The sequence below is a fragment of the Artemia sp. Qi Xiang Cuo genome, chromosome 3, assembly GCF_049724085.1.
Source record: "Artemia sp. Qi Xiang Cuo chromosome 3, ASM4972408v1, whole genome shotgun sequence".
Taxonomy (NCBI): Eukaryota; Metazoa; Arthropoda; class Branchiopoda; order Anostraca; family Artemiidae; genus Artemia; species Artemia sp. Qi Xiang Cuo.
In genome coordinates this window covers 13591310-13618332 of record NC_142796.1, presented here as the reverse complement: position 1 = coordinate 13618332, position 27023 = coordinate 13591310, and the positions used below count along the sequence as shown (strand labels likewise).

Genomic DNA, 27023 nt, shown 5'->3' with positions numbered 1-27023 from the left:
CCCGAGGGTTGTGGGGGAGTGTCCTCCTCAAAAACATATTTTCTATCTGAAAATCAACTACGCTGAACAAAATCGCTATCTTAAAATTTTTATTGGATTTGTTTGGGGGAATGGGCGTGGGGTAGGGGGAGCTAGTTACCCTCCAATCACTTTCGACTACTAAAAAGGGCACTAGCCCTTTGAATTTCCAATCGAATGAGCCTTTTTTGAAGTTTCTAAGACAACGCTTTCCATAAAAACCTTATATGCCCCCAAGGCATAACTTAAAAGCCTTGCCCCGAGGGTTGTGGGGGAGTGTCCTCCTCAAAAAGATATTTTCTATCTGGAAATCAACTATGCTGAACAAAATGGCCATCTCAAAATTTTGATTGGATGTGTTTGGTGGAATTGTTGGGCGTGGGATAGTATCCCTCCAATCACTTTTGACTATTAAAAAGGGCACTAGCCCTTTGAATTTCCAATCGAATGGGTTATTTTTAAGTTGCTACGACAACGCTTTCTATAAAAACTTTATATGCCCCCAGGTTATAACTTAAAACCCTTGCCCCGAGGGTTGTGGGGGAGTATCCTCCTCAAAAAGATATTTTCTATCTGGAAATCAACTACGCTGAACAAAATGGCTATCTCAAAATTTTGATTGGATGTGTTTGGGGGAATGGTGGGCGTGGGGTAGTATCCCTCCAATTATTTTTGACTATTAAAAAGGGTACTAGCCCTTTGAATTTCCAATCGAATGGTTTTTTTTTAAGTTTCTACGACAACGCTTTCTATAAGAACTTTATATGCCCTCAGGGCATAACTTAAAACCCTTGCCCCGAGGGTTGTGGGGGAGTGTCCTCCTCAAGATTATATTTTCTATGAGGAAATCAAGTACGCTGAACAAAATGGCTATCTCAAAATTTTGATTGGATGTGTTCGGGGAAATGATGTTCTTGGGGGGGCCTAGTTGCCCCCAAATCACTTTCGACTATTAAAAGGGCATTAGCCCTATGAATTTCCAATCGAATGAGCCCTTTTTCAAGTTTCTACGACTAACATTTCAATACAAACCTTATATGCCCCCAGGGTATAACGTATATCCCTTGCCGTGAAGACTGTGGGGGGAGGGTCCTGATCAAAGGTAAAATGTCCTTAACTTTAAACTTCGTAGAACAATATTGCTATCAAAACATTTTTATTGGTTATGTTGGGAGAAATGGTAGTCGTGTAAGGGGTGTTAGTTGCCTTCCAATTGCTTTCAACTATTAAAAAGAGCACTAGCCATTTCAATTTCGAATCGAATGAGCTCTTTTTGAAATTTCTAAGACAACGCGATCAGTAAGAACCTTATATGCCAACAGGGCATAACTTAAAACCCTTGCCCTGAGGGCTGTGGGGGAGTGTCCTCCTCAAAAACATAATTTCTATCAGGAAATCCACAACACTGAACAAAATGGCTATCTAAAAATTTTGTTTGGATGTGTTTGGGGAAAAGGTGGGCGAGAGAGGGGGGCTAGTTGCCCTCGAATCACTTTCGACTATTAAAATGGGAACTAGACCTTTGAATCTCCAATCGAATGAGCCCTTTTTCAAGTTTCTACGAGAAAGATTTCAACAAAAACTCATATGTCCCAGGGCATAACTTATAACCCTTGCTCTGAAAACTGTGGGGGGAGTGTCCTGCTCAAAGGTATAATTTCCTGAACTTTAACTGCGTGGAACAAAATGGCCATCTCAAAATTTTGATGTGTTTGGGGAAATGGTGGGCGTAAAAGGGGTGTTATTTGCCTTCCAGTTCCTTTCGACTATTAAAAAGGGCACTAGCCATTTTAATCTCTAATCGAACGAGCCCTTTTTGAAGTTTCTACGACAACGCGTTCTAAAAAAACTTTATATGCCCCCAGGGCATAAGGTACAACCCTTGTCCTGAGGGCTGTGGGGGGGTTGTCATCCTCAAAAACCTAATTTCCAGAACTTAAAACTACGTTGAACAAAATGGCTATCTCAAAATTTTGATTGGATGTGTTTGGGGAAAAGGTGGGTGTGAGAGGGGGGTTAGTTACCGTCCAATCATTTTCAACTATTAAAAAGGGCACTATCCCTTTGAATTTCCAATCGAACGAGCCTTTTTTAAGTTTTTACGACCACGCCTTTTATAAAAACCATATATGTCCCCAGGGCATAACTTACAACCCTTGTCCTGAGGGTTTTGGGGGAGTGTCCTCCTCAAAAACATATTTTCTATCTGGAAATCAACTACGCTGAAAAAAATCGCTATCTTAAAATTTTTATTGGATGTGTTTGGGGGAATGGGCGTGGGGGAGGGGGAGCTAGTTGCCCCCAAATCACTTTCGACTTTTAAAAGGGCATTAGCCCTATGAATTTCCAATCGAATGAGCCCTTTTTCAAGTTTCTACGACTAACATTTCAATACAAACATTATATGCCACCAGGGTATAATGTATAACCCTTGCCCTGAAGACTGTGGGGGGAGGGTCCTGCTCAAAGATATAATTTTCCGAACTTTAAACTTCGTGGAACAAAATGGCTATCAAAAAATTTTGATTGGATATGTTTGGGTAAATGGTGGGCGTGGCAGGGGTGTTAGTTGCCTTCCAATCACTTTCAACTATTAAAAAGAGCACTAGCCATTTCAATTTCGAACCGAATGAGCTCTTTTTGAAGTTTCTACGACGACGCGATCAGTAAGAACCTTATATGCCCCCAGGGCATAACTTAAAACCCTTGCCCTGAGGGCTGTGGGGGAGTTTCCTCCTCAAAAACATAATTTCTATCTGGAAATCCACAAAACTGAACAAAATGGCTATCTAAAAATTTTGATTGCATGTGTTTGGGGAAAAGGTGGGCGAGAGAGGGGGGCTAGTTGCCCTCGAATCACTTTCGACTATTAAAATGGGAACTAGACCTTTGAATCTCCAATCGAATGAGCCCTTTTTCAAGTTTCTACGAGAAAGATTTCAACAAAAACTCATATGTCCCAGGGCATAACTTATAACCCTTACTCTGAAGACTGTGGGGGGAGTGTCCGGCTCAAAGGTATAATTTCCTGAACTTTAACTACGTGGAACAAAATGGCAATCTCAAAATTTTTGTTTGGGGAAATGGTGTGCGTGGAAGGGGTGTTAGTTGCCTTCCAATTACTTTCGACTATTAAAAAGGGCACAAGCCATTTCAATTTCTAATCGAATGAGCCCTTTTTGAAATTTCTACGACAACGCGTTCTAAAAAAACTTTATATGCCCCCAGGGCATAAGTTACAACCCTTGTCCTGAGGGCTGTGAGGGGGTTGTCATCCTCAAAAACCTAATTTACAGAACTTAAAACTACGTTGAACAAAATTGCTATCTCAAAATTTTGATTGGATTTATTTGGGGAAAAGGTGGGTGTGAGAGGGGGTTGGTTACCGTCCAATCATTTTCAACTATTAAAAAGGGCACTAGCCCTTTGAATTTCCAATCGAATGAGCCTTTTTATGTTTGTACGACCACGCCTTCTATAAAAATCATATATGTTCCCAGGGCATAACTTACAACCCTTGCCCCGAGGGTTGTGGGGGAGTGTCCTCCTCAAAAACATATTTTCTATCTGGAAATCAACTACGCTGAAAAAAAATCGCTATCTTAAAATTTTTATTGGATGTGTTTGGCGGAATAATGGGCGTGGGGGAGGGGGAGCTAGTTGCCCTCCAATCACTTTCGACTATTAAAAAGGGCACTAGCCCTTTGAATTTCCAATCGAATGAGCCTTTTTTGAAGTTTCTAAGACAACGCTTTCCATAAAAACCTTATATGCCCCTAAGGCAAAACTTAAAAGCCATGCCCCGAGGGTTTTGGGGGAGTGTCCTCCTCAAAAAGATATTTTCTATCTGGAAATCAACTACGCTGAACAAAATGGCTATCTTAAAATTTTGATTGGCTGTGTTTGGGGCAATGGTGGGCGTGGGGTAGTATCCCTCCAATCACTTTTAACTATTAAAAAAGGGCACTAGCCCTTTGAATTTCCAATCGAATGGTTTTTTTTTAAGTTTCTACGACAACACTTTCTATTAAAACCTTATATGCCCCCAGGTTATAACTTAAAACCCTTGCCTCGAGGGTTGTGGGGGAGTGTCCTCCTCAAAAATATATTTTCTATGTGGAAATCAACTACGCTGAACAAAATAGCTATCTCAAAATTTTGATTGGATGTGTTAGGGGAAATGATGTTCGTGGGGGGGCCTAGTTGCCTTCCAATCGCTTTCGAATACTAAAAAGGGCACTAGCCACTGCAATTTCCAATCGAATGAGCCCTTTTCGAAGTTTCTACAACAACTCCTTCGATACGAAGTGCCCGGGTATGGAGAAAATGTCACATTGTGCCAACATCGTTCTCTACTTAGGCAGCGCGAGCGCGCTGCCTATGATGGGAAGAAACCGAAGACGACGGTGACGGCAATGTTTTTCTGTTCCAAAGACACAATCGTGATGAAATTTCCTACGTCGCCGCACTTGCCATTAAGTTATTGTCTATTCCTGCGACTAGTGTGACCGCAGAAAGACTATTTTTGGGAGTAGGCCTGATAGTCACTATGATAGTGACTTAGAAAAGAAATGGCCTTCTAGTCCACACAGAGTGGATAAGTTGATTTTTATTCACGATAACTATAGCCACATCCCGCAGTTCTAATATACTTCTGAAGTTTGCCTGAAAGAGTTTTTTTTTCGACGCACTAATATTCAAAGATAAATGATGAATTTTGTGATACGGTATTCGAAGTTTTGTATACAGTAATTTTCGAGGAATAAGAATGATACTAATTTTAATTATTAATTCTATTAGAAAAATATAGCTCTTAGATATTTCAACTATTCTGAAAGGATTCTGATATGTCACAGCCATTTCGTTTTAAACAGATTTCTACTTCTCTTGATGTAGAATAGTGAAGAAGACCAGCGTCCAGCCAGCGACTCGTAAAGTTTCTACCTCATGAATAGGTAGAATATCTTGTAAATAAAAATTAGATTTGAGGAAGACTAAACTCTATTCTGTAAATCATATACAACAAATTTCTACATAAACCTTATATGCCCCCAGGGCATAACTTACAACCCTTGCACCGAGGGCTCTGAGGGGGCTATCACCCTAAAAGACTTAATTTCCAGAATTTTCAACTATGTTGAACAAAATGGATTTCTCAAAATTTTGATTGGATGTGTTTGGGAAAATAGTGGGCGTGATAGGGGCATTAGTCGCTATCCAATCACTTTCAACTATTAAAAAATCACTAGCCCTTTCAATTTCCAATTGAATGAGCCCTTTTGAAGTTTCTAAGACAAAGCTTTCCATAAAAACCTTATATGCCCCCAAGACATAACTTAAAAGCCTTGCCCCGAGGGTTGTGGGGGAGTGTCCTCCTCAAAAAGATATTTTCTATCTGGAAATCAACTACGCTGAACAAAATGGCTATCTCAAAATTTTGATTTGATGTGTTTGCGGGAATGGTGGGCGTGGGGTAGTATCCCTCCAATCACTTTTGACTATTAAAAAGGGCACTAGCCCTTTGAATTTCCAATCGAATGGTTTTTTTAGGTTTCTACGACAATGCTTTCTATAAAAACTTTATATGCCCCCAGGTTATAACTTAAAACCCTTTCCCCGAGGGTTGTGGGGGAGTTTCCTCCTCAAAAATATATTTTCTATGTGGAAATCAACTACGCTGAACAAAATGGCTATCTCAAAATTTCGATTGGATGTGTTAGGGGAAATGATGTTCGTGGGGGGCCTAGTTGCCCTCCAATCGCTTTCGACTATTAAAAAGGGCACCAGCCACTGCAATTTCCAATAGAATGAGCCCTTTTCGAAGTTTCTACAACAACTCCTTCGATACGAAGTGCCCGGGTATGGAGAAAATGTCACATTGTGCCAACATCGTTCTCTACTTAGGCAGCGTGAGCGCGCTGCCTATGATGGGAAGAAACCGAAGACGACGGTGACGGCAATGTTCTTCTGTTCCAAAGACACAATCGTGATGAAATTTCCTACGTCGCCGCACTTTCCATTAAGTTATTGTCCATTCCTGCGACTAGTGTGACCGCAGAAAGACTATTTTTGGTAGTAGGCCTGATAGTTGATTATGATAGAGACTAAGAAAAGAAATGGCATCAGTCCACACAGAGTGGATAAGTTGATTTTTATTCACGATAACTATAGCCACATCCCGTAGTTCTAATATACTTCTGAAGTTTGCCTGAAGGATTTTTTTTTCGACGCTCTAATATTCAAAGATGAATGATGAATTTTGTGATACGGTATTCGAAGTTTTGTATACAGTAATTTTCGAGGAATAAGAATAATACTAATTTTGATTATCAATTCTGTTAGAAAAATATATCTATTACAAATTTCAACTATCCTGCAACGATTCCGAAATGTCATTGCAATTTCTTTTGTAACATATTTCCACTTTTCTTGATTAATAATGAAGAAGACTAGCGTCGAGTCAGTAACCTGCAAAGCTTTTGCGTCGTAAATGGGTCGAATACGTTGTAAATAAATATTGGACTTGAGGAAGACTAAACTCTTTTTTATAAATCCTATACAACAAATTTCTATATAAACCTTATATGCCCCCAGGACATAACTTACAACCCTTGCACTGAGGGCTCTGAGGGGGCTATCACCCTAAAAGACCTAATTTCCAGAACTTTCAACTAAATGGATTTCTCAAAATTTTGATTGGATGTGTTTGGGAAAATAGTGGGCGTGATAGGGGCATTAGTCGCTATCCAATCACTTTCAACTATTAAAAAAGGCACTAGCCCTTACAATTCCCTGTTAAATAAGCCCTTTTGAAGTTTCTACGACAACTCTTTCAATAAAAACTTGATATGCCCCCAGGGCATAACTTACAACCCTTGCCTTGAGGGCTGTGCCCTCAAGGCAAAAATCACTAGGCTCAAAAATCACTAGCCCTTTCAATTTCAAATTGAATGAGCCCTTTTGAAGTTTCTACGACAAAGCTTTCAATAAAAACTTCATATGCCCCGAGGGCATAACTTACAACCCTTTCACTGAGGGCTCTGAGGGGGTTATCATCCTAAAAGACAAATTTTCCATAACTTTCAACTACGTTGAACAAAATGGATATCTCAAAATTTTAATTCGATGCGTTTGGGAAAATGGTGGGCGTGAGAGGGGTATTAGTCGTTATCCAATCACTTTCAACTATTAAAAAAGGCACTAGCCCTTACAATTCCCTGTTAAATAAGCCCTTTTGAAGTTTCTACGACAACTCTTTCAATAAAAACTTTATATGCCCCCAGGGCATAACTTACAACCCTTGCCTTGAGGGCTGTGGGGACAGGGGTTGTCATCCTTAAAGACCTAATTTCCAAAACTTTCAACTACGTTTTATAAAATGGCTATGTAAAAAATTTGATTGGATGTGTTTAGGGAAAAGGTGGGCGTGAGAGGGGGGTTAGTTGCCCTAAAATCACTTTCGACTATTAAAAAGGGTACTAGTCCTCTGAATTTCAAATCGAATGAGCCGTTTTTCAAGTTTCTACAACAAATATTTCACTAAAAACCTTATATGCCCCCAGGGCATAACTTATAACCCTTGCCCTGAGGGTTGCGGAGGAATGTCCTCCTCAAAAATTTATTTTCTATCTCGAAATCAATTACGCTGAACAAAATCGCTATCTTAAAATTTTTATTGGATGTGTTTGGGGGAAGGATGGGTATGGCAGGGGGGGGGGGGCTAGTTGCCCTCCAATCACTTTCGACTATTAAAAAGGGCACTAGCCCTTTGACTTTCCAGTCGAATGAGCTTTTATTGAAGTTTCTACGACAACACCTTCTTTAAAAACCTTACATAACCACAGGGCATAACTTAAAACTTTCCCCTGAGGGTTGTGGGGGAGTGTCCTCCTCAAAAACATATTTTCTATCTGGAAATCAACTACGTTGAACAAAATGGCTATCTCAAAATGTTGATTGGATGTGTTTGGAGGAATGATGGGCGTAGGGGGGGGGGTTAGTTGCCCTCCGATCACTTTCGACTATTAAAAAGGGGATGAGTCCTTTGAATTTCCGACTGAATGAGCCGGTCTTGAAGTTTCTACGACAAAGACGTCTCTAGAAACTTTATATGCCTCCAGGGCGTAACTAAAAACCATTGCCATGATGGTTGTGGGGTGGGCGTCCTCCTCAAAAACATATTTTCTATGTAGAAATCAACTACGCTGAACAAAATAGCTATCTCAAAATTTTGATTGGATGTGTTTGGGGGAATGATGGGCGGGGGGCACTAGTTGGCCTCCAATCACTTGCGACTATGAAAGCGTACTAGCCATTTGAATTTCCAATCGAATGAGCCCGTTTTGAAGTTTCTACGACAACGCCTTCTATAAAAACCTTACATGCCCCCAGGGCATAACTTAAATCCCTTGCCCTGAGGGTTGTGGGGTAATGTCCTCCTCAAAAATATATTTTCTCTCGGAAATCAATTTTGATTGGATGTGTTTGAGGAATGACGGGCGTGGGGGAGGGGGGCTAGTTGCCCTCCAATCCAAATTTGCAAAAAATTTGCAGTCAATTGGCCGCTGATTGATTGAATGCTGATTAGTCTAGTAGCTGTCAATTACTGACTTGTCTATGCTGTAACATTAGACTACAAATAATTAATAGCACAATTAAGCACAATATTAGAAGTGTTTAAAACTAATAAAAATGGGACAAAAGACTTTCTGAAGACTAGATCTGAAGGATGCCTTATAAAGGATGTTATAAGTGAAAGGAAACATGTCGGTGGGACGAGGCTTATAATGAGAGCATGAAAGCACTTAGTTCATAGTTTCAAGCACCTAAGTTTCAGGTGGTACTAATTATTTTGTTCACTTGAAGTCACTTCAAATACTTAATCATTTTTAAAAGAAGGAAAAACTTATATGTTAATAGTGATCAAACTGTTTGTATCGACAGTAGAGAATCAAATCACAAAAACAAAATCCATTCCATGTTAGTTTAGACTTAAAATATATAAACGTAATTATTCAAACTTCAATTGTTAAAAAAGAAGTTGCAGCAATATTAGTGCAACTAAAAGCGTAGATTAGCGAAAGAAATTTTTGGGTCCGAAAAAAAAAACTTCTATTAAATTTAAAGTTTGCAGCTTTGAATCCTTGGAATAGTAGTATTCAATAATGAAACGCAGGATCTACTCCGCAGCTTACTTAAAAGGTGAAGTCTCATAAACATCTTTGGAATAACGAAAATATTCCACACTATTTCGAAGACTGTACCCATTCCAAGCAGCACTAGACATGCCACCACTTGAAGTAAGAAAGATGTGACTGCTATAGGATTTGACCCTCGTCAGCTCTTAGCCCCGTTTCGCTGACGCGAGTTGTGCTGCCCGTGAGGTTGTATAATATTGGACTACTGGTCCTCAAAGCCCCTACGACCTGACTGTGAAGCAACATTTATTTCACCCTCTTGACGCAGCGTAAGAGCAGCCACCACTTCTTCTGCCTTTGCTAAAATTCCTACCGCATGGTCACAGTACATATATCTAGATCTGTCTACTGTGAGCATGGTTAAGGTCTACGGGCTCCTTTCACAAAGCCAATTGGATCAATTTTTGAGACAACCGACCAACTTATACATTTGAGACATCATTCCCAAATTTTTCTCTAGAGTCCTGGATCCTTGAACAGTAATAAATAAAATGACTTGTTTTCCTGATGAAAAATCTCGTCATGCTTCAATTGTCGTGCTAGCAAAAAGAGCCTTAAAACAAACCATAAAGAAAAAAAGATCATTAGATTTCTACACGGAAAAATACGGAAAGGCGTTGCCTTTCAATTTAAGACCCACTATATCATTTAATGGTTTCCACGGAATTACCTTGCTCTGAACTTCCACTTTCTTTACAAATTCACTTACTTCATTTTTGTCAATGTAGAAAGGAAGAGAATATAACAAATAGACAAAAATTACAAAAACTTTTTCACCTTTTTCTCTTCTAACGCCATTTTATAATCCTGAAACTAAAATTAGAACTTATATGAATTTATTTAAGGGCAAAATGTCATCTGAGCAAGACCCAGCGAGGAAAAAAATAAACAATAACAAAGAGTCTAGTAAAAATAATAGTTGTAATGATAATTACAGAACTTCAAGAATAGTGAAAAAACTAATAAAATAAATTAGAATTCAAATCGCTGGACCACAGAACCCAGAGACCCACCACTGCCAATAATTTAGTGAGCGAGAATATGAACAAGTTCAATCCTAGGTAAATTCATTCTCCAGTCCAATAGCATAAGCCTATTGCAAACTCTTTCGATTAATATAATCTATATTATTTTATTCCTTAAATAAATAACCAAAAATAATACTATACATTACTCAATTTCCAATGATAATACAACTTACGCTCTATCCAATCCAATGCCTACATCCAAAGTAAACTACTTAAATGAATTAAATACAAAAAAATATACAATTCGCTTCAAATGAACATAAAGCGAGGCTGATTCTTAAGAAATATTCAAAGTTATCTGATATGTTTGTATGAATTTTAATGTTGCTACTCTTTGCCTAGCATTTAAACACAGAAATCTTATTTCAATCTTCCTTTTGTGTTAACAATGCTCTTTCAATTTCTTAAGCTTTATAGCTTTAGCCTTTGTGAAAATGTGGCTCTCTTAGCGTTAGTTATGTTCTTTTTGGAATGAAATAATATCTGCACATATTAGACGAATTAAAATCAGCAAAGGGTATATTCTCGCAAGTTTGTTTTTTGTTGTCAATCTATCTGACAACTGAACCACGGATATAAGTCAGTTTCCATATAGTTAAATTTCGTAGGAACTCTCACATAGCTTTGAACTTGACAGTTATTATTTCGGTCACGAAAGAATAACTATATTCTTTATTAAAAGACTGCAATACTCTTTGCAGTCTTTTTGCACCCATAGACTAGACAATATAGAAATTTCATCGTAAAAAGAGAATAGATAAACCGGCCATCACCAGATATATAACAAAAATGGTGCAAACTTTGGTGCAAAAAATGGTGTAAATATTTACGATCAACCAGTCAAGATAAGAACTACAGTTCTGGGTCATCATAACCCACCACCTTGAACTAGAAGACTAAGCACACATTTATTAGGAAGATTTGATCAGACAGCTGGTTTAGTTTACTCCCTATGAGATTTTTTTCTCACTTCTTATATATTTATTTTTATTTTATTTTTTTTTTATTTATTTATATATTTTTATTTTAGAGTATATTATTTACATCTATTTTGCCATTTGTTTATACTTTTATATCTGGAATTGTGTAATAGGTTGTAATTTAAATTTATTATTATATACTATGTAGTATTATTTATTATAGATGTGTTGCATATATATTATAATTGCAACATCATAAAGCGTAAATGTATTATTTTGATTCTCGTTTTCCAACGCAGGCAATTGCTGCAGGTGAATAACCCCCAGCCAACAGCGAGATAAGTGATACATATTGCGCTGCCTAAGTAAAGAACGATGTTGCCACAATGTATTACTTTTTTTTCCATACCAGGGCTCTTCGTATCGAAGGAGTTGTCCTAGAAACTTCGAAAAGGGATCATTCGATTGGAAATTGGAATAGCTAGTGCCCTTTTAATTGTCGAAAGTGATTGGAAGACAACTAACACCCCTTCCACGCCCACCATTTCCCCTAACACATCCAATCAAAATTTTGAGATAGTCATTTTGCTCAGGGTAGTTGATTTCCAGATAGAAATATGTTTTTGAGGAGGACACTCCCCCACAGCCCTCAGAGCAAGGGTTGTAAGTTATGCCCTGGGGGCATATAAGATTTTTATAGAAAGACTTGTCGTAGAAGCTTCAAAAAAGGGCTCATTCAATTGGAAACTAAAAGAGTTAGGCCCCTTTTTAATAGTCGAAAGTGATTAGAGGGCAACAAACCCCCCTCTCACACCCGCCATTTCTCCAAACACATACAATCAGAGTTTTGTGATAGCCATTTTGTTCAACGTTGTTGAAAGTTCTAGAAATTAGGTCTTTGAAAATGACAATCCCCCCACAGCCCTCAGGGCAAGGGTTGTAAGTTATGCCCTGGGGGCATATAAGGTTTTTTATAGAAAGCATTGTCGTAGAAACTTCAAAAAGGGTTCATTTGATTGGAAATTGAAATGGCTAGTGTCCATTTTAATTATCGACTGTGATTGGAAGGCAACTAACGCCCCTTCCACGCACACCAGTTGTAAGTTATGCAATGGGGGAATATAAGATTTTTATAGAAGGCGTTGTCGTAGAAACTTCAAAAAAGGCTCATTCGATTGGAAATTAAAAGGGCTAGTGCCCTTTTTAATAGTCGAAAGTTATTGGAGGGCAACTAAACTCCCTCTCACGCTCACCTTTTCTCCAAACACATCCAATAAAAATTTTGATATAGCCGTTTTTTCATATAGTTGAAACTAGGTCTATGAGGATAACGCCCCCCCCCCCCAAAGTTTTCAGGGCAAGGGTTGTAAGTTATGCCCTGGGGTCATACAAGGTTTTTCTTAGAAAGCGCTGTCGTAAATACTTGAAAATAATAGTTAAAAGTAAATGGAAGGCATATAACCCCCCTCTGACGACCACCATTCCCCCAATCATTTTTGGAGGACTTCTTCTCGAATTTTTTTTTCATACCAGGGCACTTCGTATCAAAGGAGTTGTCGTAGAAACTTCGAAAAGGGCTCATTCGATTGGAAATTGGAATAGCTAGTGCCTTTTTTAATAGTCGAAAGTGATGGGGAGACAACTAGCGCCCCTTTCACGCCCACCATTTCCCCAAGCATGTCCAATCAAAATTTTAAGATAGCCATTCTATTCCGCGTGTCTGATTTCCAGATAGAAATTATGTTTTTGAGGAGGACCCCACGGCCCTCAAGGCAAGGGTTGTAAGTTATGTCATGGGGGCATATAAGGTTTTTGGAGAAAGAGTTGTCGTAAAAACTTGAAAAAGGGCTCATTCAATTGTAAATTCAAAGGGCTAGTGCCCTTTTTAATAATTAAAAGTAATTGGAAGGCAACTAACCTCCCTCTCACGCCCATTATTCCCCCATATATTTTTGGAGGACTTCATATCAATTTTTTGTCCATACCAGGGTACTTCGGATCGAAGGAGTTGTCGTAGAAACTTCGAAAAGGGCTCATTCGATTGGACATTGGAATAGCTAGTGCCTTTTTTAATAGTCGGAAGTGATTGGAGTGATTTTTAGATAGCCATTTTGTTCAACGTAGTTAAAAGTTTTAGAAATTATGTCTTTGGGGAGGATAATCTCCTCAGAGCTCTCGGAGCAAAGCTTAGAAGTTATATTCTCGGAGTAAATGAGGTTTTTCTTATAGAAAGCGATATCGTAGAAACTTCAAAAAGGGTTCCTTTGATTGGAAATTAGAAGGGCTTGTGCCCTTTTTAGTAGTCGAAAGTGATTGAACGATAAATAACACACCTTTCACACCCATCATTTCCCAAAACACATCCAATCAAAATTTTGAGATAGCCATTTTGCTCGAAGCAGATAAAAAGTCCGGAAATTATGGTTTTGAGGATGACACTCCTCTCACAGCCCTCAGGGCAAAGGTTGGAAGTTATGTGGTTGGGTATATAAGGTTTTTTTTATAGAAAGCGTTGTCGTAGAAGTAAAAGATAGTTAATTTGTAATTTTTTTGAATTTATTTTTTAATAGAAGAAAAATGTGGATGAAGGGTAAAAGAGAAAAAATGGAAAAAGGGAAAGGAAAAAATGAAAATATAGGATAAAAATACAGAAAATGATAATGAAGGCTAGTAATCCTTATTAAAATTTTTGATCATGTTAATTATGTATAGTAGCAGAGTGTGTTTTTATAAATATTCTTTGGATAAAAAATTTAAAAATTAAATGACGTTTTTAAATTAGTGTAGGTGACATTAGAGTTTTGAAATTATATGAAAAAGATTATTATGTCGCCGAGAGGAGAGGAGGTGGGATTATTAAATTAAATGATAAAATAGGAGTTGTCGTATAAACTTCGAAAAGGGCTAATTCGATTGGAAATTGAAAGGGCTAGTGCCTTTTTTCATAGTCGAAAGTCATCGGAGGGCAAGTAACCCCCTTGTCAGGCCCACCATTTCTCCAAATAGATCCAATGAAAATTTTGAGATAGTCATTTTGTTAAATGTAGTTGAAAGGTCCATAAATTATGTTTTTGATGATGACACTCCCTCCACAGCCCTCAGGGCAAGGGTTATAAGTTCTGCCCTGGGGGCATATAAGGTTTTTATAGAAGGTGCTATCGCAGAAACTTCAGAAAGGGCTCATTCAATTGAAAATTGAAAGGGCTAGTGCCCTTTTTTACATTTGAAAGTAATTGGAGGGTAACTAATCCCCTTCTCACGCTCACCATTTCCCCAAACATATCCAGTCAAAATTTTGAGATAGCCATTTTGTTCAACGTAGTTGAAAGTTCTGAAAATTAGGTCTTTGGGGATTTCAACCCCCTCAAAATCCCGAGGGCAAGGGTTGTAAGTTATGCCCTTGGGGCATATAAGGTTTTCTTATAGAAAGCGTTGTCATAGAAACTTCGAAAAGGACTCATTCGAGTGGAAATTGAAAGGGCTAGTGCCCTTTTTAATAGTCGAAAGTGATTGGAGGTCAGCTAACCCCCTTCTCACGCCCACCATTTCCCCAAACACATCCAATCACAATTTTGAGATATACATCCAATCAGAATTTTTTTCAACTTAGTTGAAAGTTCTGGAAATTATGGCTTTGAGAATGACACCCCGCCCCCTCAGCCCTCAAGGCAAGGTTTGTAAGTTATGCCCTGGGAGCATATAAGGCTTTTATGAAAATCGTTGTCGTAGAAACTTCAATTGGTTCATTCGATTGGAAATTGAAAGAGCTAGTGCCTTTTTTAATAGTTCAAAGTGATTGAAGAGCAACTAACGCACCTCTCACGCCCACCATTTCCCCATACACATCTAATCAAAATTTTCCGATAACCATTTTCTTCAACGTAGTTGAAAGGTCTGAAAACTAAGTCTTTGAGGATGACAACCTCCTCACAGCCTTCAGGGCAACGGCTTAATTTATGCCCAGGGGGAATATATGGTGTTTATTGAAAACGTTGACGTAGAAACTCAAAAAGGGCTCATTTGCTTGGAAATTCAAAGGGCTTTTTTTTAGACCAGGGCCCTTCCTATTGAAGGAGTTGTCGTAAAAACTTCAAAAAGGACTCATTCGATTGAAAATAGAAAGGGCTAGTGGCCTTTTTAATAGCTGAAAGTGATTGGAGGGCAACTAATTCCCCTCCCACGCCCACCTTCCTATTTGCCCATTATGTTTAAAAACTAAATGTTGACTTAAAATTAAATCAAAATGCACTGTGTTGATGCTAATTCCCAAAGAGGCATCTCAGCAGTATCCCAAGAACGACTGAGGGTATTATGTTCAAACTTTCGGGGCTACTTCTACTCTTAAAATTTAACCAAATCAAAATAGCGTAAATGTATCCAAGCTATCGAAGAAAGTAAACAGATGTTTTTGCGAATGGTATCAAGTTTTCCACTTCAGGTCAACTAGAGGAGGTATGAAACTAAATTAAACACTACTAATTGTGTCCAGATTTTTAAAAGGGTGTATGTTGATAAAAGTTGCTAACAAATTTTTTTCCAGGAAACAATTAGCAGGCTAAACTATAAAGTTTAAAAAAAAGAAAAGATCCAAGCTATTTTTTTCTTTTTCCCTGAAAAGACTATCAAACTGTTTGTAGTAACGAAAAGTAAGTAAGGAGCGACCCGGCTCAATAGTAACCGAAAGTTTAATAAACGGAATTTTGATGCCAGCATATACGTCAAAAGAATCGGATCTTTATGCTGGTTTCAAATATATAAGTTTAATCAAATTTAGTTCTACCCATTATTTTGGGTTTCACTGATTTATTGATGCTGATTTATTTTGCGCTTAGTAGATTATTTGATTTTATTTTTGCTCATTTTTGGTTTAATGGAGTTCTTTACTTTCTTTGAAAAACTTATTTTGTGGAAAAACTTTTTTTAATTAATCTTTTCACAAAGCCGATGACTATAATAAAGAAAAACACTCGCAAAGGTTCAGGTTTTAGATACCGTTCGTATTGCGTCAAATAATTGTTTTCAGAACTGGAGGGTTTTAGTAACTGGTAGACAGTAATGGTCAGAAAGTTACTGACATTGCGGATCAAACACGACACAATTTAGTACAAATTATCCTGATATCTCTTCATTAGGTCTGGTGTCTAATCTTTTAGTGAAAATACCAGTACTATTTCCTTGGAGCCACCATTTTCCTTTTAAAAACATCAGCCGAATCTGATTTCATTTTTGTCATTTACAAATCGGAAAAGAAGGAGAAACAAACTCTGCTCCATCCTTTATTATGATGGGTTAAATTGCTTCTTCACATTTTTTGCGCTGTTTATCCGTTGCTGGAATAAAACGATAAGGAAGCAAGTGAGAAGAAAACAAGTTCCTTTAATGTAACTTCTGCACACAAAATTCAGAATTGTTTATTGATTGTTGCAAATTCAAAATGTTTCGACCAGAGAATAACACTAAATAATGTGATACTCTACATACCAAAACTTTGAATACTAAAATAAACTTAAAGCAGGGAGGGTGGAATAAAAGGTAACAACAAAGATAAAACGTCTTGTTAAGTGTCTTGCCTCATACCCTTATTATACCAATTAGGACGGACTTAGAAAACCTACCTTTTCTTCTGGGCTTAAGACTAAAGCAGAATTTGATATATCTGGGTCAGAATAACCCTTCATTGGCTTCGTTGCCACAGGTCCCATGAAAACGTTGACAATGGCAAACTGCATCAGTGACAAAAACACAAAAACTGTGCATGAGGACATCCACACGTCTATTGCTTTGACGTAGCTTACTGGTGGTAATGCTCGCTGAGATTGTGTGCTTTGTGTTGCTGGAAGCGAATAATAAAATTGATTATTTACTAGTTCTCCTTAAAAATGATAAATGTCTTCGTTGATTCAAATAAAAGAGAATTGGAAGCTTATAAAGTTCGATCTTCAGGCACTTAAAATGGGAAGATATGGACTAAGAACTACTAATAGCGATTGCAGTGTAGCATTTGCCAATTTGACGAAAAAAAGTATTAAAAGAATCACATATCTGATAGGATTAACCTGCAAAAAAAGAAAAATTAAAGCTGAAATTCTCGGTAAGAGTTACACCTAATATTTTAATTTTATTTTAAGAACTATTCAAAGCCAGAATCTAGTCTGGCCGAGAAAGGCCTGGGTTTGTTTGGCAATAGTCCCTGTAAGTTAAGCAGGTTAGATGAGTTTAAGATCGTAAGCCTACCTGGGAATCAATGCAGTAGACTAATGTTGCCAACGCCTAGATAGCACTGTGATTTTTCTTTTCGATACTAGCGCCACTGTCCGCTCTTACAAATTTCTCACGTTCTTTAATTCAAATTAAATTTAAAGCTGTGCTTTACCACGAAGTGGCGAGTATTTTCAAATTTTGCATCAAAAAGAGTCATTTTTCCTTGAATTTTTATTCTATTAAATAATAAAAACAAGATTTTTTAACTGAAAGTAAGGATCAACATTAAAACTTAAAACAAACAGAAAATTATCCCGTATATGAAAGGGGTTGCACCGTCCACAACACATCGCTCTTTACGATAAAGTTTGACTCTTTGTCACAACCCTACTTTTTAAAGTAATTAGAAACTTTAGCGTAAAGAGCGAAATTCTGAGGAGAGAGCAGCCTTTTTCATATACAAAATAAATTTCTGTTCGTTTTAAGTTTTAATATTGCTCCTTACTTTCAGTTAAATAAAACTGTTTGTTTTATTGTTTAATTTCTTACCTTTTGTAAATAATACTGGGATGTATTTTAAAACTAATTCATCAAGAAGTAATAAGTAAAATTATTTTTCAGTCTAACGATAATGCAAATTAACTTTTTGTTCTTGAATTTCCTGCGTGCCTTTGGTTGTTTGTATTCCTTTTTTTTACAGTCAAGGACAATAATATTCTATTATTTGCTTTTAAAATATTCAAATGTGACTTGGTTAGTTTTGTTTCATGACTTGGTTAATTATGACATCATAAAATAGATAAAAATTGGTCAAGGTTAGACCAATTAAATAGATTTTAAGGAATAGGCTTTAAGCTTTTGACTAAACAAATAAGTTCCGCGGGGACCGCTTCAACTTCCATTGTACCTAGCCGTACCCAGAGGAGGGTTAGGGGGGTTTGAATCCCTCCCAAAATGTTTTTTGACTCGTAAAAACATAACAAAAATGGACATAAACAAATTTTGTATGCATTTTGAGGTTTTTGGTGTAGCCCCCCCCCCCCGAAGGAAAATCTTTTAGTAAAATCCCCTTCGAAAAAAATCCTGGATACGGCCTTGACTTACTTTACACCCAAGCCCCGTAATATATCATGCAAATTGGCGTGCGCCACTCTTGTTTTCACTATGCTGTCGCCCCCTGTAACCCATGCTGTCGCTCACTATGCACTGTTGTCGCCCTCTGGCAAGGACTCTACTCAGTTTTGCAAAATATAATTTGATATTCACTGTGATGGCCATAGGTCCATAGTTTGCATAGGTAATTAAATCAATGATGACCAAATCAAGAGACAGAATGACACACAAGAAATATAATTTGGGTTGTATATTTCCCCACACAGGAGAGGCGAGGGGTATATTACAAAAGAATTGCCTTCAAAATGCGCTAAAAACATTATTTTTACATATTATAAAGTAAGAATTGCTTTCTTAAAATGTCTCCTTTTCCATATTCCCAATCCATGGCTAATACTTTCGGTTCTTACTGCAAAAGAATGCCAATTTAAAAAAAAAAAAAACATCAAAATATAGCCTTAGGAATTACCTGGCCTATTAATGCATTTCCAGGGAGGTGAAAATTGTATTTTGAAATCAGGAACCTAATGAAGCTACTCTTTTCCTACCACACTGCTTATTTCATATTTGGGATCTTGGTTCAACATCACCATAATACCTAATGTATAGCTACAATACTGTTTAAACAGTAGCCCAGGCCTTGTCAAACAGTTCATGGTAACGAACTGTAAGTAAGGAGCGACCCGGCTCAATAGTCACCGAAACTCTAAAAAACAGAATTTTAAAACCAATAGATACATCAACAGAATTTTATTTTTATGCTGATTAAATATATAAGTTTCATCAAGTTTAATCTTACCCATCAAAAGTTACGAGCCTGAGAAAATTTGCCTCATTTTCAAAAAAGGGGAGAAACACCCCCTAAGAGTCATATAATCTTAATGAAAGTCACACCATCAGATTCAGCCTATCAGAGAACCCTGCTGTAGAGATTTCAAGTTCCTATCTGCAAAAATACGGAATTTTGTTTTTTTTTTTTTTCTAGAAGAAAGATCACGGATGCGTGTTTATTTGTTTATTTGATTCGTTTTCTTTTCCCAGGGGTGATCGCATCAACCAAGTGGTCCTAGAATGTCGCGAGAGGGCTCTTTCGAACGGAAATTAAAAGTTCTAGTGTCCTTTTTAAGTGACCAAAAAATTGGAGGGCAACGAGGCCTCGTCCCCCACTCATTTCTTTCCAAAGTCGCCGAATCAGAATTTTGAGATAACCGTTTCGTTCAGCATAGTCATAAAATCTAATAACTATGTCCTTGTGGACAACTTAATCCCCCACAGTCCCCGGGGGAAGGGTTGTAAGTTATGAGCTTTGTCCATTTTTTACATTTTGTATTGGTTATTTGGAAGTATACAAATGTTTTCAGGGGGTATTTCTTCTGTTGGGGTTCAGGGAGAGGGGGTTAGGTGGTAGGATCTTTCCGCGGAGGATTTTTTCATGGGGAAGAGAATTTCCATGAAGGGGGCACTGGATTTTCCAGCATTATTTAAAACAATCAGAAATTAGATAAAAAAAACAAGTTTTTTCAAGTGAGAATAAGGAGCAACATTAGAACTTAAAAAGAACAAAAATTATTACGTATATGGGGGGGTTCGTCCCCTCCTCAATACCACGCTCCTTACGGTAAAGAATTTTTAGTAATTTCAAAAGAGCTATCTATTCTAATTAAACGGATTTGTTATTCAGGGGTCATTCATAAGGAATTGGAACGAAATTCAAACTTTAGCGTAAAGAGCGACGTATTGGCGAGGGGGCGAACCCCCTCATATTATGTATATGAAGGAGTTCGCTCCTTCATATACGTAATATCAGTAAGTTTTTTTCAACTGAAAGTAAGGAGCATTATTAAAACTTAGAACGAACAGAAATTATTACGTATATGGGAGGGGGTTCGTACCCTCCTCAATACCACGCTCCTTACGCTAAAGTATTTTTAGTAATTTCAAAAGAGCTATCTATTCTAATTAAACGGCCTTTGTTATTCAGGGGTCATTCTTAAAGAATTGGAACAAAATTTGAAGAGCGACGTACTAGCGAGGGGGCAAACCCCCTCATATTACGTATATGAAGAAGTTCGCTCCCTCGTCGATACCTTGATCTTTACGCTGAAGTTCAAATTTGTTAAATAACGGCCGATATAACAATAATTTATTTGTATTATTTTTCGGCCAATCTTAGCATTTAATTTTATCTCAAGCAGCTTAATAACTATGATTTTTATGTGACAATAAACCGGAGATATTGTATTTCTTCGGCTTGTGGCTGTTCTTAAATAAAAAAAAACAAGTTTTTTCCAACTGAAAGTAAGAAACGACATTAAAACTGAAACGAACGTAGTTATTACGTATATGTCGGGGTTGCCCCCTTATCAGTACTTCACTCTTTACGCTAATATTTGACTTTTGTTCCAATGATTTAAGAATTACTCCTGACAGATATGGACCGTTTTCTCCTCCTTTTTGGAACACACTTGAAACAAGCTATTTGCATCCTGCGGAGAGGGTGAAGTAATTGAGTGAACAAAGTCCAAAACATAACAGAGAAATGTGAGCTGCCAAAGCCGAGTAAGAGTAACTAAAAAAAATGCCTGAAAGAAAAAGAAAATAGCATATAAACTATGTATAAAAGTAAGATTAATATGCAAATTTCGTTTTGATGAGTTATGTACGGTGAGCCAAAATCAAAGCCTACATTAATTCAAAAACGTTCAGATATTAAATAAATAAAAACAATTTTTTTAACTGAAAATAAGGAGCGACATTAAAACTTAAAACTAACAGAAATTACTTTATATATGAAAAAGGCTGTCCCCTCCTCAACGCCTCGCTCTTTACGCTAATGTTTGACTCTTTCTCCCAACTCTACATTTTAAAACAATAAAAAACTTTAACGTAAAGAGGGGGCGTTGAGGAAGGGACAGCCCCTTTCATACACGGAATAATTTCTGTTTGTTTTAAGTTTTAATGTCGCTCCTTACTTTCAGTTAAAAAAAAACTTGTTTTTTTTTATTTAATTACTTATAAGACATAAATCAGATACAAATTGAAGAAATATACCATTTTGATTCCAAACTTTATTTTTTTCTTTTCAAACATAATATGCCTAATCACTGTTGTTGCTAGCCTGACCTGTATATATGTATCATTTGGTATATTAGAGGGTTGCCCCTCCTCAATACATCGGTCTTCACGTTAAAGGTCCTAGTACTTTTAAAAGTACTTCTTATCATTGACAGCGCAATAGCGCTGCCTAATTAAAGAGCGATTTGGGCACAATGTATTATTATAATTTCCTTTGTTTTTTTGGTCTTAGCCCAGGGCCCTTCGTATCCAAGGACTTGTCGTAGAAACTTTGAAAAGGGCCTATTGGATTGGAAATTGAAACCGCTAGTGCCCTTTTTAATAATCAAAAGTGATTGGAGGGCAGCTAACCCCCCTCCCTCTCCCACCATTTCTACAAACACATTCAATCAAAATTTTGAGATCACCATTTTGTTCAACGAAGTTGAAAGGTAGGGAAATCATGTATTTGAAGATTTCATGCCCCTCAAAGCCCTCAGGGCAAGGGTTGTAAGTTATGCCCTGGGGGCAAGATTTATATAAAAAGGGTGATCGTATAAACTTCGGAGGGGGCTCAGTGGATTGCTAATCAGAAGTTTTAGTGCCATTTTTGAGGTTCAGAGTTATCGGAGGTTGGATACCCCTTTCTCCCCACACACTTCGTATTTTCCCGAAATGTATCTGATAGAAATTTTGAGATGGCCATTTGGGGTCGTAGAAACTAAGAAAAAGGCTCATTCGATTGGAAATTTAAAGGACTAGTGCTCTTTTTAATAGACAAAAGTATTTGGAGGGCAACTAACATCACTCCCACGCCTACCATTACCCCAAACACATCCAATCAAAATTTGGGATAGTCATTTTGTTCAACGTAACTGAGATTTCTTGAATTTATGTCTTTGAGGATGACAACCGCACCCTCCCCCGACAGCCCTCAGGGCAAGGGTTACAAGTTATGCCCTGCGGGTATACATAGAAAGGGTGATCGTAAAAACTCTAGAATCCGCTCAGTGGATTGAAAATCAGATGCTCTAGTGCCCTTTTTAGGATTCAGAGCGATCAGAGGTTTGATACCCTCCCCCACATCTCGAATTTTCCAGAAATGAATCTGAAAAAAGTTTTGAGACGGCCACTTGTTGTCGTAGAAACTTAAAAAAGAGCTCATTCAATTGGAAATTGAAAGGGTTAGTGCTCTTTTTAATAGTCGAAAGGGATTGTAGCGCAACTAACCCCCCTCCCATGCCTACCATCTCTTCAAGCACATAAAACAAAATTTTGAGATCGCCATTTTGTTGAACATAGTCGAAAGATCCGGAAATTATGTCTTTGCGGATTACAGCCCCCCTACACCCCTTAGGGCAAGGGTTCCCCTATATGCCCTGGCGGCATATAAGGTATATATAGAAAACGTGATCGTATAAACTTCAGAGTTCTAGTCCCCTATTTAAGATTCAGAGTTATCGGAGGGTGAATACCCTCCCCCCTCCCAGACCTGAGATTTTCCCGAAATGCAGCTGATAAAAATTTTTAGATGGCCCTTTGTTGTCTTAGAAACTTCGAAGAAGGCTCATTTGGATATTGAAATGGCTAGTGCTCTCTTTAATAGTCAAAAGTTATTGGAGGGCAACTATTCCCCCTCCCGTGCTCACAATTTTCCCAAAATCATCCAATAAAAATTTTTAGATTATCCATTTTGTTCAACGTAATTGAGAGGTCATAAAATTTTTTATTTGAGGATGACAACCTCCTAAGAGCCCTCAGGGCAAGGGTTGTAATTTATGCCCTGGGGGCATATAAGGCATATATAGAAAGTGGGATCATATAAACTTCAGAAGGGGCTTAGTGGATTGGTAATCAAAAGTTCTAGTGCCCTTTTTAAGATTTAAAGTGATCAGGGGGTGGATAACCCCCCCCCCCAACACACACACACACACACACACACAACTCGTATTTTCCCGAGATGCATCTGATAGAAATTTTGAGACGGCCATTTATTGTCGAAGAAATTTTGAAAATAGCTCATTTGATTGGAAATTGAAAGAGGTAGTGCCCATTTTAAAATTCGAAAGTGATTGGAGGGCAACTAACCCCCCTCCCACGCCCACCATTTCCCCAAACACATATAATAAATTTTTTAGATATACATTTTGTTAACGTAATTGAAAGGTCCAGGACTCGTGTCTTTGATGATGGCATCCCCCCAACAGCCCTCAGGGCAAGATATGTAAGTTATGCACTGGGGTCAAATAAGGAATATAGGCCTATAGAAAGTGTGATCGTATAAGCTTCGGAGGGGGCTCCTTGGATTCGTAATCAGAAGTTCCAGTGCCTTTTTAGGATTCAGAGTGATCAGAGGGTGGATACCCTCCCCCCTTCCCATACCTCGTATTTTCCCGAAATGTATCTGACAAAAATTTTAGAAGGCCATTTGTTGTCTTAGAAACTTCGAAAAAAGCTCATCCGATTGAAAAATGAAAGGGCCAGTACCCTTTTTAATATTCAAAAGTGATTGGAGGGCAACTAGCCCCCCTCTCTTGACCACCATTTCCCAAAAGCGTCCAATAAAAATTTTGAAATAGTCATTTTGTTCAAATTAATTGAAAGGACCGGAAATTATGTCTTTGAGGATGACCCCCACAGCTCTCAGGGCAAGGTAAATTATGCCGTGGGGGCATATAAAGTACATATAGAAAGAGTTATCGTATAGGTTTCGGAGGGGGCTCGTCGGATTAATAATCAGAAGCTCTTGTGTCTTTTTAAAGATTAAAACTTAAAATCGGGAAGAAAGGATAAAACGAGGGCGATCTTATAAGCTAAAAGGATGAAACGAGACAAATCTTATATAATAAGATTTTTTAATGTGAAGGACTAGTGCCCTTTTTATTCTTCAAAAGTGATTGGAGGGCAACAAGCCACCCCTCAAGCCCATGAATTCCCAAAACACATCTATCAAAAATTTAAGATAGCCATTTTTTTCAGTGTAGTTGGAAGGTCTGGAAATTGTGTTTTTAACAACCCCCATACCCTCTCAAGACCAGAACATAATTTGCACTTTATTGAAAAAAAATGGCTGTGGATTTTCAGTTTAGTGCACATACACTGATATATATTCCTTAAATTAATAATATTTTTTAATCTATCAAAGTTAAAAAAGTTAAAACATTTGAACATATTTTGTTTATTTAAACAATATAATAAACAACCGAGACAAACTCAAAACGAGCAAGAATTAACATGAGTAGAGCTAACAACCCCCAAGCCTTCTCAAGACCAGAGCATATTTTGCACTTTACTGAAAACAAAATACATTTGAAATATTTTCACTTCGTTTTTACTGGTTTAAAATGTTTATACTCTTAATCTAATCTTAATTAGTTTTTGATTTTTTAAAGTTATAGAAATGAAAAAACAAAGCGCATTTTTTTCAGGAAACTCATTTGAATTTTTTTCAGTAAAGTACAAATTATATACTGGCTTTTAGAAAGTATAGGGGCTTAGAACCCTACTCATATTAATTTTTGCTTGTTTTGAGTTTGACTCTCTTGTTTATTTCAATTACTGTTTGTTTTGGGTTTATTTATTTATTGATACTGATTTGTGGTAGTTGTATGCTTGGTAGATTATTTCATTCTATTTTTTTTTATTCTCAGTTTAATGGAGTTATTTACTTTTTTTGAAGAACTTATTTTGTGGAAAAAGTTTTTTTACTAATTTCTTTTCGTTTTATATTGACATAGTCTTTTCCAGGAAAAAAGACTGAGCATCTTCTAAAGTTAAACAAACATCCCCTCCATAAAAGTGTGGAATACCCTCTGGGAATAACTTACAACCCTTGCCCTTAATCTCTGGGGTTTGTTTCAACCCCAAAAGCCTTGTTATATAATATTTAGACTATTTTGAATAGAACGGCTATCTCACAATTTCTAATAGATGGATAATACGACGTGTGTGCGTGTCTATGTGTGTGTATAGGGGGCCCTTCGATCACTTTGACTCTTAAAAAGAGCACTAGAAAGTCTGATTACCAATTCAGTGAGTCCCGCTCCGAAGTTTCTATGACCATGCTTTCTATAAAAACTTTATATGCCCTCAGGGCATAATTGACAAGCCTTGCCCTGAGGGCTGGGGATTTGTTATCCTTAAAAACATAACTTCCAGACCTTTCAAATACGGCTACAAAATGGCTATCTCAAAATTTTTATTGGAAGTGTTTGGGGATATGATGGGCGTGGAGGGAGGCATTTGCCCTCTGATCACTTTCTACAAATAAAAAAGGCACTAGTCCTTTCAATTTCCAATCGAATGAGCCCTTTTTGAAGCTTCTACGACAAGAATTTCTATAACAACCTTATATGTCCCAAAGGCATAACTAACGATCCTTGTCCTGAGGGCTATGGGGAGATGGTTGTCATCCTCAAAGACATATTTTCGAGACTTTTCAACTACGTTGAACAAAATGGCTATCTCAAAATTTTGATTGGATATTTTTGGGGAAATTATGGGTGTGGGAGGGGTGATTCTCCCTCCGATTACTTTTGACTATTGAAAAATTAAATAGCCCTCTCAATTTTCATTCGAATGAGCACTTTTTGAAGTTTTTACGACGACGCTTTCTATAAAAAAAAATCTTATATGCCCCCAGGGCATAACTTACAACCTTGGCCCTGACGGCTGTGGAGGGGATTTGTCATACTCAAAGATATAGTTTCCAGACCCTTCAACTACGTTCAACAAAATGGCTATATCAAAATGTTGATCGGAAATCTCTGGGGGAAAGATGGGCGTGGGGGGCATTCACCTTCCGATCACTTTTGACTATTAATAATGTCACTAGCCCTCTCAATTTCTCATTGAATGAACCCTTTTTGAAGCTTCTACAACAACAATTTCTATAAAAAAAACTTATATACCTCCAGGAAATAGCTTACAACCTTTGCCGTGGGGGTTGTAGGGGGTTTATCATCCTTAAAGACATAATTTCTGGACCTTTCAACTACGTTGAACAAAATGGGTATCTTAAAAATTTGACTGAATGTTTTCGAGGAAATGGTGGACGCGCGAGGGGGGTTAGTTGCCCTCCAATCACTTTCAACTATTAAAATGGGCACTATCCCTTTCGATTTCCAATCAAATGAGCTCATTTTGAAGTTTTTACTACAACACATTCTATAAAAACCTTATATGCCCCCAGGGCATAAATTACAACCCTTGCCCTGAAGGCTGCGGGGGTTGTCATCCTCAAATACCTAATTTCCAGAACTTTAAACTACGTTGAACAAAATGGCTATCTTAATATTTTGATTGGATTTGCTTGGGGAAATGCTGGGCGTGAGAGGGGGACTAGTTGTCCTTCAATCACTTTCGACTATTAAAAAGGGGCACTAGCCTTTTCAATTTCCAATCGCATGAACTCTTTTTGAAGTTTTTACAACAACACTTTCTATAAATCCTTATATGCCCCCAGGGCATAATCTAAAACCCTTACTCTGAGG

The 27023-nt window shown here is 37.5% G+C and overlaps 1 protein-coding gene across 1 annotated transcript in view; it reads right to left on the bottom strand.

Annotated features, from left to right (window-relative positions):
- Nucleotides 1-27023, bottom strand: part of LOC148953787 (glycine receptor subunit alpha-2-like) — a 48621-nt gene that overhangs the window by 8513 nt on the left and 13085 nt on the right. The window contains exon 4 of the mRNA XM_089085899.1: nucleotides 16779-16996. Within this exon, the coding sequence (XP_088942025.1) occupies nucleotides 16779-16996 (218 nt within the window). The remainder of the gene's footprint in view (nucleotides 1-16778; nucleotides 16997-27023) is intronic.